This window comes from Anopheles gambiae, chromosome 2 (genome assembly GCF_943734735.2).
Source record: "Anopheles gambiae chromosome 2, idAnoGambNW_F1_1, whole genome shotgun sequence".
In the NCBI taxonomy this organism is placed as follows: Eukaryota; Metazoa; Arthropoda; class Insecta; order Diptera; family Culicidae; genus Anopheles; species Anopheles gambiae.
Window position 1 is genome coordinate 55,504,207 of NC_064601.1, and position 11,365 is coordinate 55,515,571.

The following is an 11,365-nucleotide window of genomic DNA, read 5'->3' on the forward strand; positions in this document are numbered from 1 at the left end:
AGATATAGTCTACAACTACTGTTGCGATAAATCATTGACGCTTGCAGCTAAAGAACTCTAGTTATTCAGGCACGCTATCAACGTGCGTTTCGGAACAAAGGCAATAGGTTCATTCCATCTCCAAATGCAACGATCAGAACAAGGTTCGAACGGGAAAAGGTAAGTTCATTCGTAAATAGCTAGTTCGTAAAGAAATACCTGATAAAGACCCTCTTCTATTAGAAAATAAATGTTTAGATTAGGCATGTGTAAAATGAACGAGAATCGCACCGTTCGAACAGTTCGGTAAAGTGCACGAACGAACGAGGTTCTTAACAAAAAGAACGACCAGGACTTTTGGAAGAAACTGACTACACCGAACGCGTTCGAACGTTCCGTTCAGTGTTCGACGGCACACATAAATGTGGTAATAAAACGTGCAAAATCATTTTGCTTTCTCGCTCTTTCTCGCACCGTGCGAACGGGTCGTCAGAGATCAAAATGTACCCTGTTGGTGTTGAAATCGTACCCATACAACTCAATTCCTCGAACGCCGTCGAATTTGTCCAGCAGTGTTCGATACGTGTGCTGTTGGTGTGGAAATCGTATCTATACGACTGAATTCATCGAACGCGTTCGAATTGGTGTTCGATCTGTGTTCTGTTGGTGTATAAATCGTACCTACACAACTGAATTCATCGAACGCGTTCGAACTGGTGTTCGATCTGTGTTCTGTTGGTGTGTAAATCGTACCTACACAACTGAATTCATCGAACACGTTCGAACTGGTGTTCGATCTGTGTTCTGTTGGTGTATAAATCGTACCTACACAACTGAATTCATCGAACGCGTTCGAACTGGTGTTCGATCTGTGTTCTGTTGGTATGGAAATTATACCTATACAATTCAAAAGATCGAGCCCGTTCAAACGGATTAGTCATTGTTCGCGAATGAACTGAACTGAATTGATTGCGCTCATCATGTTGATCCATATTTAAGTAGTTTTTTTAAATAGAATCCTTAAGTGTGTATAAGGCATGGGGTACAGTATCGGACATTAAGATAGGACCCTTTTTTTTCAATGCACCGTACACTTGTTTTGCCACGTTACTTGTGTTTGTGTGTGTGTATGTGTGTATGTGTGTGTGTATGTGTGTATGAGTGTGTGTGTGTATGTATGTGTGTCTGTGTGTGTGCATGTGTGTGTGTGTGTGTGTAGTAGTAGAAAGAGAGTGTGCTTTTTAATGTGTATTTGCAAGTGCGCGTGTTTGTGTCTGAAATACATAGCTTGCCATGATGTCATATTGCGTTGAAATTATTCTTATTATGTGTGTTATCATGTGAAACATTGTGCGTTTACACTTGGATAAAAACTAAAGTTTGCATCGACAGCAGCGCTTGTTCCTCGGACGAAAATGCAGGTGTGCTGTTTCATGAATGTGAATGCGACACCGGTGCGAAATGGACACACGCACAATAGCAATGAACTCGGCATTCCCTCACAGGTGTTTCTCCAGTGCACGCCATTGAAAGGCCTTCGTGCATCTCTGCGTTGCACGTTGTGTGCGAATGGTAAACTTTGTGCGTTCATTGAGCTGGCGCGCAGTTGTTCTTTTCAATGGGCGTTTTGTTTCATGAGCGCGGCAGTATTCTTTTCTCGATTTTGAAGGGAAGACGCTTACTCGCGTACTCGTTGATAGTTTTTATCCATGCGATGTTTTCGCTGCTCCATAACGATGTAGTTCATCGCGTATAGAAGTAGAACGCAGGCAGAGCACGGGATCAGCCGTGTCCAAGTTTTTAACCAGCGCGTTCTTGACGGTCCAAGCAAGCAATGTTAGTAACAATGGGTCGAGGTAAACGTTGTACCGATCATCAGCGCCATATGTAAAAGCGAATGGCTGCTGCTGGCATTAAGCGCAAAAGGATCGAGTTCGTAATGGAACGATCGCGCACTTTTGTGGCAAACGCGCTTCGGACAACCGAAACGTGCTTAGACAACTGAAACGCGCTTGGACAACCGAAACGCGCAAGTCAACCGGACGTCCTCAGAAGACCACGGCGAAAGAAGACCGTAACATTGTTAATATATCGAAAACACACTAATCGCGAGGGCGGTGGTCCTGCTTATCACACCGAAAACCTAACCCAAAACACAAAAAAACTACTTACAAATCTATCCGAAACGTCCTACTTGTGAAACAAACACACACATCAATACACATTCAAACATACATCCACACACACACACACACATGCACACACACATACACACACACACACACACACACACACACACACACACACACACACACACACACAAACACACATACACACACACATACACACACACACAAACACAAACACATACAAACCACACATAAACTTGGCCCAACGGGTGCACGGTGCGTTAAAAAACCAATGCCCTATCTTTCTGTCCGATACTGTACAATATATGCAGGAGACATTTTTGCTCGTATTAGTTTTTTACATGCTAGTTTTTGGTCGGTTTTGCGATGGATTGTGTTGACCAGACAGCCGAGTGTTTAATGTTTTTAAATGATTGGTTTTAACCGCAGAATGAGTACTTCTTTGGCTACAGTATGCGTCTATGGTGGGTAAATGAAAAAGATAACGAGCGTTCTTTGTGAATAAAAACCTCATGAAACAAAGAACGAAAGAATCGTCGTTCGCGTTCGGTTCTTTTTGGTGAGCGAACTAGTTCGTTCGCGTTCGGTGAAAAGAATCGTTTTGCCCATGCCTAGTTTAGATCTAAGATGTCCAAAATTAAAATAACGAATGTGTCCAACTCCTTGACCGCACTGGTTGGCCTACAAGTCAAAGGGTTCAACACTCCTGAACGAGGTGCTATCAGCCTTCTTCGTTTGATGTGTTGATTAGTATTTTTTGCGACACGAGAGTGTCTTGTCAAATGATATTACAAAGCGTATTTAGATCGCATTCAACACTCTTTGTAATGATATTAAAATTATATTTATAAATTGTGGACTATGATGTGATGTGTAATGCTGATGATGTGTAATGACTAAACTACGTGACTGGCTATACAAGTTTCATAAATTTAAAGATTTATCCTAAAACAATTGAAATTCTATGAGTATGCTTTCAACTTCAATGCCAATTTTTCAAAACGCATTTAATGGTCGGAGCTTTTCTGTAAACCACAAATTCAGGTTGGAAAGTTCTGTGGGTAAAATGCGGTTTGGGAGTTGAATCTAACATCATTTGGCTACAACTGTTGTCAACATATAATGTCTACTATGGTAAATAAGTCAGCTTATAATTGTAACAAGAAGATGATTAAAATTTTCTTTCAAAAGAACTTTCTCAATAGTCTATAAAAAAGAATTATGAAAAATAAAAATCCAAATCGTTGTATCGTTGTATGAATATTTGTGATTTGTGGATTTGTATTTCTGTTGTATAGTACTGGAATATATGTTTCGCAGACTATGCTGTTTAAAAAAAAAAGAACAAAACTGTTTCAGTGTTATTTGTTTTATATTTGTATTTTTTAAAATAATTCTTCATATCCTTATAACTATTCTGGCATAACTATACATTCTTAAGAATCTTTAACACTTTTAGAACACCCTTTCCCATGATACTCCCCGAAAATATTTGTCCATGCTTAATACTAGCAGTCCTTTTAAACTCTCAAACTATAGTATAAGCGAGTGCTTCCAAACAATAGTTCCGAACGTCAGTTGCAATGACTTTATCACGATCGATAGTATATGCTATCAACACGATCACTGGGTTTTATATTCAAAAATGGCAGTGGTGTGTGTAGAGAACAATCTCTAGTACCCAAAGACATGTGTCGCGTACATTGGCATTAGCATAGCCGCAGCAGCGGCCGCGGCAGCCGACGCAGGCATTAGCCCGTACGTGTACCGTTCCTGAGGCAAGTGAGTTTTACTATGCTTCTTGAGATGATCCCGGCGGCCAAATTTTTTCCCACATGTCTGACAACCGTAGGGTCGGATACCGGTATGAATACGTTTATGGCGTGTTAGCTCCTCATTCCGGGTGAAGGTTTTACTGCAACTGGGCTCATCACACTTGAACGGTCGCTCTCCTAGTAGAGGTAAAGTAACGTAATGCAGATGTTAGTTTGAATGTAGGAAACCAATGAGGCTTTGAAAATTGTGCACTTTGTACAAAATACCTACCAGTATGAATTCGAATATGTCCCTTGAGCTGGCCATTGTTGGAAAATGCTACATCACAGTGCGGACACTTAAACTTCTTTGGCCGCTGTTTGCGACTGGCCAGCAGTTTTGCCTTAGCGTCCTCACTCAGAACACGCATATACTCTTGCTCCATTTGGTCGTACGTAAATCCGAGTGGATCGATCATTGGCGGTAAACCGGCTGCTCCGAAAGCTCCCATTGGCCCCGAAACTCGCGGTGCCTCCGCGTGTATTTGCGTCGGGAGTGGATGTTCGGCAAGCTGGAGCTGCTGCTGCTGATAGCAGTAGTGGTAGTACGCGGCCACATCCGCTGAAGGATAATGCAACATGGAGGGATCCGACGGGATTGCAACGTTTGTTCCGAGATTAGCACTTAATTTCACGGGACTGTGATTGTAGTCCATTGGTTCCGATTTAATCGTCTGTTCACTTTCACTGTCACTGTAACAGTCCGACTCTTCATCACTAACACGGCTTGGGCTTGGCTCGCTGCGCGTTCCCGAAGGCACTTCCAACTTTGCCTCCTTACCGTCCCATGGACGGAACAGCCGTGAGTACGTCTGAGGTGGCGTTAGTGCTTTGGCCGACATGTTGTTCACTTTTGCGATACTTCGATCCAGCGAATACGGTCTACAAATACTCTAGCGCACGAGCTACACGAGATGTTTACACTTGGCAAGCCGGCACCAAAATGAGATGAGCAAGCGGGGGAACTGACAAATTTAAACGAAAATGCGTTCCCAAAATCCTGGCGCGAGGATTCGAGCGAGAAGGACCGATTGTACTCGAAGAAGGGATCGATGTCCCTTTTCGGACAAAGATTCACTTAAACCGAGGGGTTTCCCTTCCTTCACTTTCATTTGGTATTCCAGCATAGGAAAAACACACACACACGCATAAATATTACAAAACCAACAGACAGAATGTCTGCACTGAATCGATGGACGAGGGCATCGAGTGTAGCAAAGGACCTAGGTGCTTCAGGATGCCTTCTGGCCCAAACAGAGGGGTGCGTAAAGAGGCCTTTTCGTTTTCTAGCACCCAGAGACAAACCCTAAAAGGGCCACCACATATTTCAACGCGTCATAGTTTCATACCCTCCGCCCAGTTTTTGTGTTGTTCGGAAACGGTTCTATTTCGATCTTTCCCCTGTTGCTATTTCCAAATACTGCTATCCTTTTCCGCCCCTTGCTTGCACGGAATTTGCAAAGCGTGTCCTGGATGCAGCCACTGCAATCTCAAGAGCTACACCAGATTACAGTTTTCTGCCATTGCTGAATATGAATCAATTAAATGTCGGTGGCGAAGAAGATTAAATGCTCATATTTTAGCAAATCGCATACATACATTCTACATTCCATTCAGCGTTCTCTCGCTCTACGCCTTGGCCCAAAGGCGTAATGCATTCTTCAAGGGGATTGAACAGGGACTAGAACTACAGCTTAGAATGTAGAGCTACGGTCCACACCACATTGCCAAAAGACATAATGCTACGCTCCCTAATGTAGTACAAGTTTTCTTCAAAAATGGATGATCGATCAACCTTCTAGCTGTCAAAAACGGCTTTGCGAAAGGTTACGCTATTTCCACCGCAACATCTTCAAAGTGACAGCCACACTGGCAGTTTGCGCTAATTGTGACGGATTGAAGAAGGTTTTCTTTGCAAGTTGTCTTTGCTGGTGGAAATAGCAGGAGAGCCTTTTTTTTGCTCGTTCCTACTGTGTCATCTGCCTTTTTCCCCATTCGCAATAACGCACGATCATTTGAGTGCACGAGTACGAATCTTATTCGAAATTTATTAGTGGTTTTTATTGCACCTTCTTTTACGAATAGCCAAAAGATGCCTTTGTTCAATATTTTATGTAACAATGCAGCACCCAAAAAAAAAACGTGAAAAGGATCACATTCAACCACTGACCGTAAAAAAATGCAACACCCCAATTGTAGCCGCGAACGTGTGCAGGAGTGGAAATGTCCCATTTTTTGACAAACCCTAGCTGAAAAGGGGATGATTCTGATCAACCGTTAGTCCGAACAAGATGGACGGAATTCTGCGTAAAACTTGATCGTTTTATTGTTCACGTGGACATTGTGTGCATGGAAGCCGGCACTTGAGGATAATGAAAATCGAATGATCGATAGCATAGGAGAAAAGGAAAGAATAGAATGGAGTAACATTATGTTAAAATAAGGTATTTACAAGCTTCGCTATCGCAAAAAAAAACCGAAGCAATTTGCTGGGTTGACGCAAAAATGCGATTGATAATCTTGCATGTATTGTATTGTTATTGTATTGTAGTATTGTTTCCTAAGCATTTGAATGTTACCAAATTGTATGTTGCTGCATTGCTTAGTTCACTACTTAGTTTATTTTATGGTAACTATAATCAACTAAAATTGCTGTGTATTTTAGGCAGTAAAATTAGGTTGATTATAAAGGTTATATACTATTTTACTTTTTTTACTAGTAATAAACTTTTAAAAGATAGCTTTTTACACAGTGTTATCTTGTGTTTTAGTCTTCTATTTGGCGTAACGTCCTACGCGGACATGCCGGCCTATACAGGCTTTCGAGACTTAATTAAATACCACACAGCCGAATAATCAATCCTTGCTACGGGGAGACGGTCCATTCTAGGCTTGAACCCATGACGGGCATGTTATTGAGTCGTTCGAGTTGACGACTATACCACGGGAACGCCGTAAAATGTGTTTTAGTACGAGGTTTTAAATAAAAAAAATTATAAATAATTGTAAATCAACAAAAATCTTATTGATGTTCAATATTTTTCTTACTATGCATTCACAACCACGAATCGAAAATGTTCACTTCATATTGGTTCATGGTAGAAGAAATTATTTTATGACGCTACCACCCTCAAACCCGTCCAGACTCCTATTTGTATCGTAAATCGTTTGAAGTGTACTTTTTCAACCATATACGCAGCCACTCAAACCTTCCGCCATCAACACCTTTTCTTAACATACGTTCAAACGAGAGCACGAGTCAAGGCGTATGTTGCTTTTTCTCACCTTTCGTTTATCGCGCGCGCGAGGATCGCTAACAATTGAAAAGCGACAGCACAAGGAAGGCGATGGAAAGGTGCCTAAAATGAACCTCCCAAAAAACGTTATAAATAATGTGTCACGCGTTGTCAACGGGCGCGCAACTTATTGGGCTTGCTGAACGGTCCAACCGCAGTTGGAAGATGAAGCGTTCTTTTATTCTTGTTGGTAGCCGCGTCTGCCTGCGGCTGCGGTAGCTGTGTGGCTGTCGCTGCCGGTAACTATTGGTATCGCTGCCATAGAAACGTATAACAGCTGTGGATTAATCTTTTTTTTCTTAAATCGGTAATTCTTCGACATTTTAACAAAAGAAACATCGTGGCGGGCACTCTTCTGATCGCCGGGTGTCTTTTGCTGCGTTTCACTGTATGTAACCAAAAAAAACAGCTAATTGTATAACTACCACCGGTAGGAGCGACTGGGCAGATAGTGTAGACCTTAGTTTAACATTAGCTTATGGAGGTAGATTCTAGTTAGTAAGGAAATAGGAAGGAACTTTGGAAAATCCTAAAATCTTTACTGAATCCAAGAGGAATTATCAATAGTCCTTGTATAATATTCAATGAATCAACGATGTATGACTCAGAGAAAATTGCCGAAACTTTTAGTAAATTATTTGTCCAGAGTATACACTCGACATTCATCATAGCATTGGTCAAACAAATGAAGCTTACGCCAGTCTTCGAGAAACGGATAATATATTTAATTTTAGATCCATCTCCTACCTTTACCAATGTCCATCCATAAATCTAAATCTAAATAATTCAAAACATCACGAGAGGAGTATTTCCAACCTCTTTGAAAGAGTCTCGTGTTGTAACTATACAAAAAGTAGTAGCTATACAAAAAGTATTCTTGCAAATGAATTCAGGCATAAAAACAAACTAAATGTTTTTGAAAAAGTATTAGAGACAGTTGTTAAAGAACAATTAGTAGAATATATAAACAGCAATCATTTATTAATACCAGAACAGTTGGGTTATAGGGTTGGTCATTCTTGCGAATCGGCTCTTAACTTAGTGCTGGCAAAATGGAAGGAAGCTTTTGATGGTAAAAAGACTACAATTGCTGTATTCCTCGACCTAAAAAGGGCCTTTGAAACAATTTTTATACAATTTGAAACAAACGGGCCACTGTTATTGAAAGTGTTGATAAGTTTTCGCATTAAAGGCAACGAATTACGATGGTTCGAGAGTTATCTCCAAGACGATATGAAAAGGGTTTAACAGCATTGTGACATCAATTTATTTGCGGATGACACCGTCATTTTCATTAGTGGTAGTGATCATTGTGATATTGTTAGGAAATTTAATCAGGATCTGGACTCACTGGATGGGTGGCTGAAATATATAAAAACTCAAATTGAATCCTGAAAAAACTAAAGGCTGGTATTATTGAATCCGTTCGTAGCGGCGGCGTACGTCCCGACACTCATTTTCATAACGTACTAGATGGTTGCTACAGTTATTCACCGCGGCGTTGTAAGAGCGGGCTCAAGAAATGTGTTGCCATCCCTAAAATGTCATGTGAGCGCCGTACGTTCCCGCTACGAATGGATTCAATAATACCAGCCAAAGTCTTGGTTGTGTTTAGAAGACTATTTAGCCAACCCACTCAACTAGTAATAAATAATGTATCTGTAGAAAATGTATCTAGTATAAAATATTTAGGAGTGATGGTTGACGATAAACTAAGATTGACGGACCATATTGCCAACGTTATAAAGAAAGTGGCCAAAGAGGTTGGAGTTATTTGCAGACTGAGAAATAATGTAAACCGTTGCGGTAAGATACAATTGTACGTATCACTTATTGGACCTCATCTAGATTTTTGTGCTTCGATTTTGTTTCTGACGACTGAAACACAGTTTACGCGACTTCAAACGGTGCATTATACTTCTTCTGTCGCAATGCGAATGGTCGTACAATGGATGTCCATAAAACAGAGAGTGACGTATCAGACAATGATATTTATTGATAATCTAATAAAAAGACGTCTACCTTTATATCTTACGAAAAGAGTCGTGAGAGGAGTAGACATTCACAATTACCCTACACGGGGAGCTAATGCTCCAAGAGTGCCAAACTATATGACTGCAGGAGCCACAAATTCTTTGTTTCACAGAAGTATCCAGTTTTATAATAGAACGTCACAGGAAATTGTCAATGCTGGTTCGTTATCTGAGTTCAGAAAATTGTACTCTGATTTTGTTAGAACTAATATAGCTTAAATGTATTGTCAATTGTAAACTCTAAGTGATGATGATATTTTTTTCCATTCTTGTCTTTTGTACTTTAAAATGTCGTGAATATTTTAAAAACTAATTTACATTCCAAATCAAAGTTTTAAAATTATTTAAGTACATCAGTAATTATGATAAATTTCTTGAAAAGAATAAAATTAATAAATAGAATGATACTACATTGAATTGAGATACGCGAGCGTACAGTAGACTCCGGGTTTGGAACTTGGTAGATTGGTGTTGATCGGGTTAAAAACTCGTCATACCTTTATGCTTTGTTCAGCTCTCAAACATCTACTCGTTTGAATATTTGTAGCTTTATCAAATTATTGCAAGATACCTAGAACATCTCAATTCTTTGTAGGGGTCATCATCATCATCATTTACCTGGATATTGATTCTGTTAAAATTTGTTGAATTGTTGTGTGTTTATCACTATTTTATAACCAAATTTTTTATAGTTGTTTTTTTACCCTGCAAAACGTTATATGTATACAGCGATCACATGTCACCAAAACAATCACTTAGAATAAAAAATATTCGTGGATCCAATCTATACTTTTATTATCCTAGATCTGAGATATCTTCAATGTTCAGAAATCAGATTCGATCGGACGCCGTTGAAACGCAAGTAGCGATCGAACGCAAAACGCCGAATATCCAAGTCGAGTGTATATGAAAATATCATACTGACATTCACTAAAACCTGTAGACAATATCACACCTAACAGTTTCATATAGGATGAAAAAGATCCACAAAATCCAAAAATAATTGATAAATAAATATAGATAACAACTCCTGGGTTGAAACACAAACACGTTGTTGGTTATTTAATTTAGATCACATATTATACAAACAGTGGACATTATTTTTGGTTTGAAGCATACATCTAAAAATCAAGAATTTAATCATACACGAAAAATGAGTAACATTAAACTCTGCAATCATTTTCTTATTGATCTTATTCTTATTCCCAATAATCTTGTTGGGGCTCATTTTGACACCACCTTTAGCTAATGAGAACGTTTAAATCTTGTTTTAATAAGAACATAGTGTGTCGATGTACCGAATAAATTCAAGAGTGATTAAGGATAGTTTTGATATCATTGGAGGACAGCTTTTATCAATAATTAACGAATCTTTGGTAACTGGTATATTTCCAAAAGTGTGGAAGGTATCCAAAATAATTCCTATTCCAAAAGTTCCTGGTACTATTAAGGCAGAAGAATTTCGGCCGATTAATATCTTGCATATATTTGAAAAAATATTAGAATTGGTAGTAAAAGAGCAGCTAATGAATCATCTTTCCACTCATGGCTTATTGATACCAGAACAATCTGGATACAGAGAAGGACATTCCTGTGAAACTGCACTTAATCTTGTATTGTCTAAATGGAAAGGTTTTATAGAACAAAAATATGAGGTGCTTGCAGTGTTTTTGGATCTCAAACGTGCGTTCGAAACTATAGCGAGACCTTTATTATTGGACACCCTGCAATCTTTTGGTATTCAAGGAGTTCCTCTAAAATGGTTTACAGATTATCTCGATGGAAGAACGCAAATTACCTCTTTTTTAAATAGTTCTTCAGATCCACTAGAAAACACCCTGGGAGTTCCACAAGGAAGTGTTTTAGGGCCAATCTTGTTTATCATGTATATTAACGACATAAAGAAAATATTGCATTATTGTGAAGTAAATCTGTTTGCCGATGATACAGTATTATTCATCGCAAAACCTAATTTAAAACAAGCAGAGACTCTATTAAATCTAGAACTTAATGTTTTAGATGGCTGGCTAAAATATAAAAAAACTGGCTCTAAACATTAATAAAACCAAATACATGATCATATCAAACAAAAA

At 39.3% G+C, this 11,365-nt stretch overlaps 1 protein-coding gene across 1 annotated transcript; it reads right to left on the reverse strand.

Moving 5' to 3' along the window:
• Nucleotides 1-3,488: 3,488 nt before the first annotated feature.
• On the reverse strand, nucleotides 3,489-4,917 carry LOC1274663 (early growth response protein 1-A). The gene is made up of 2 exons (XM_313817.6): nucleotides 4,176-4,917; nucleotides 3,489-4,081 (listed from the first exon to the last, which is right to left on the reverse strand). Exons 1-2 carry the CDS (start codon nucleotides 4,783-4,785, stop codon nucleotides 3,804-3,806), a joined length of 888 nt encoding a protein of 295 aa, XP_313817.5. The 5' UTR covers nucleotides 4,786-4,917; the 3' UTR covers nucleotides 3,489-3,803.
• Between the last annotated feature and the right edge of the window lie 6,448 nt (nucleotides 4,918-11,365).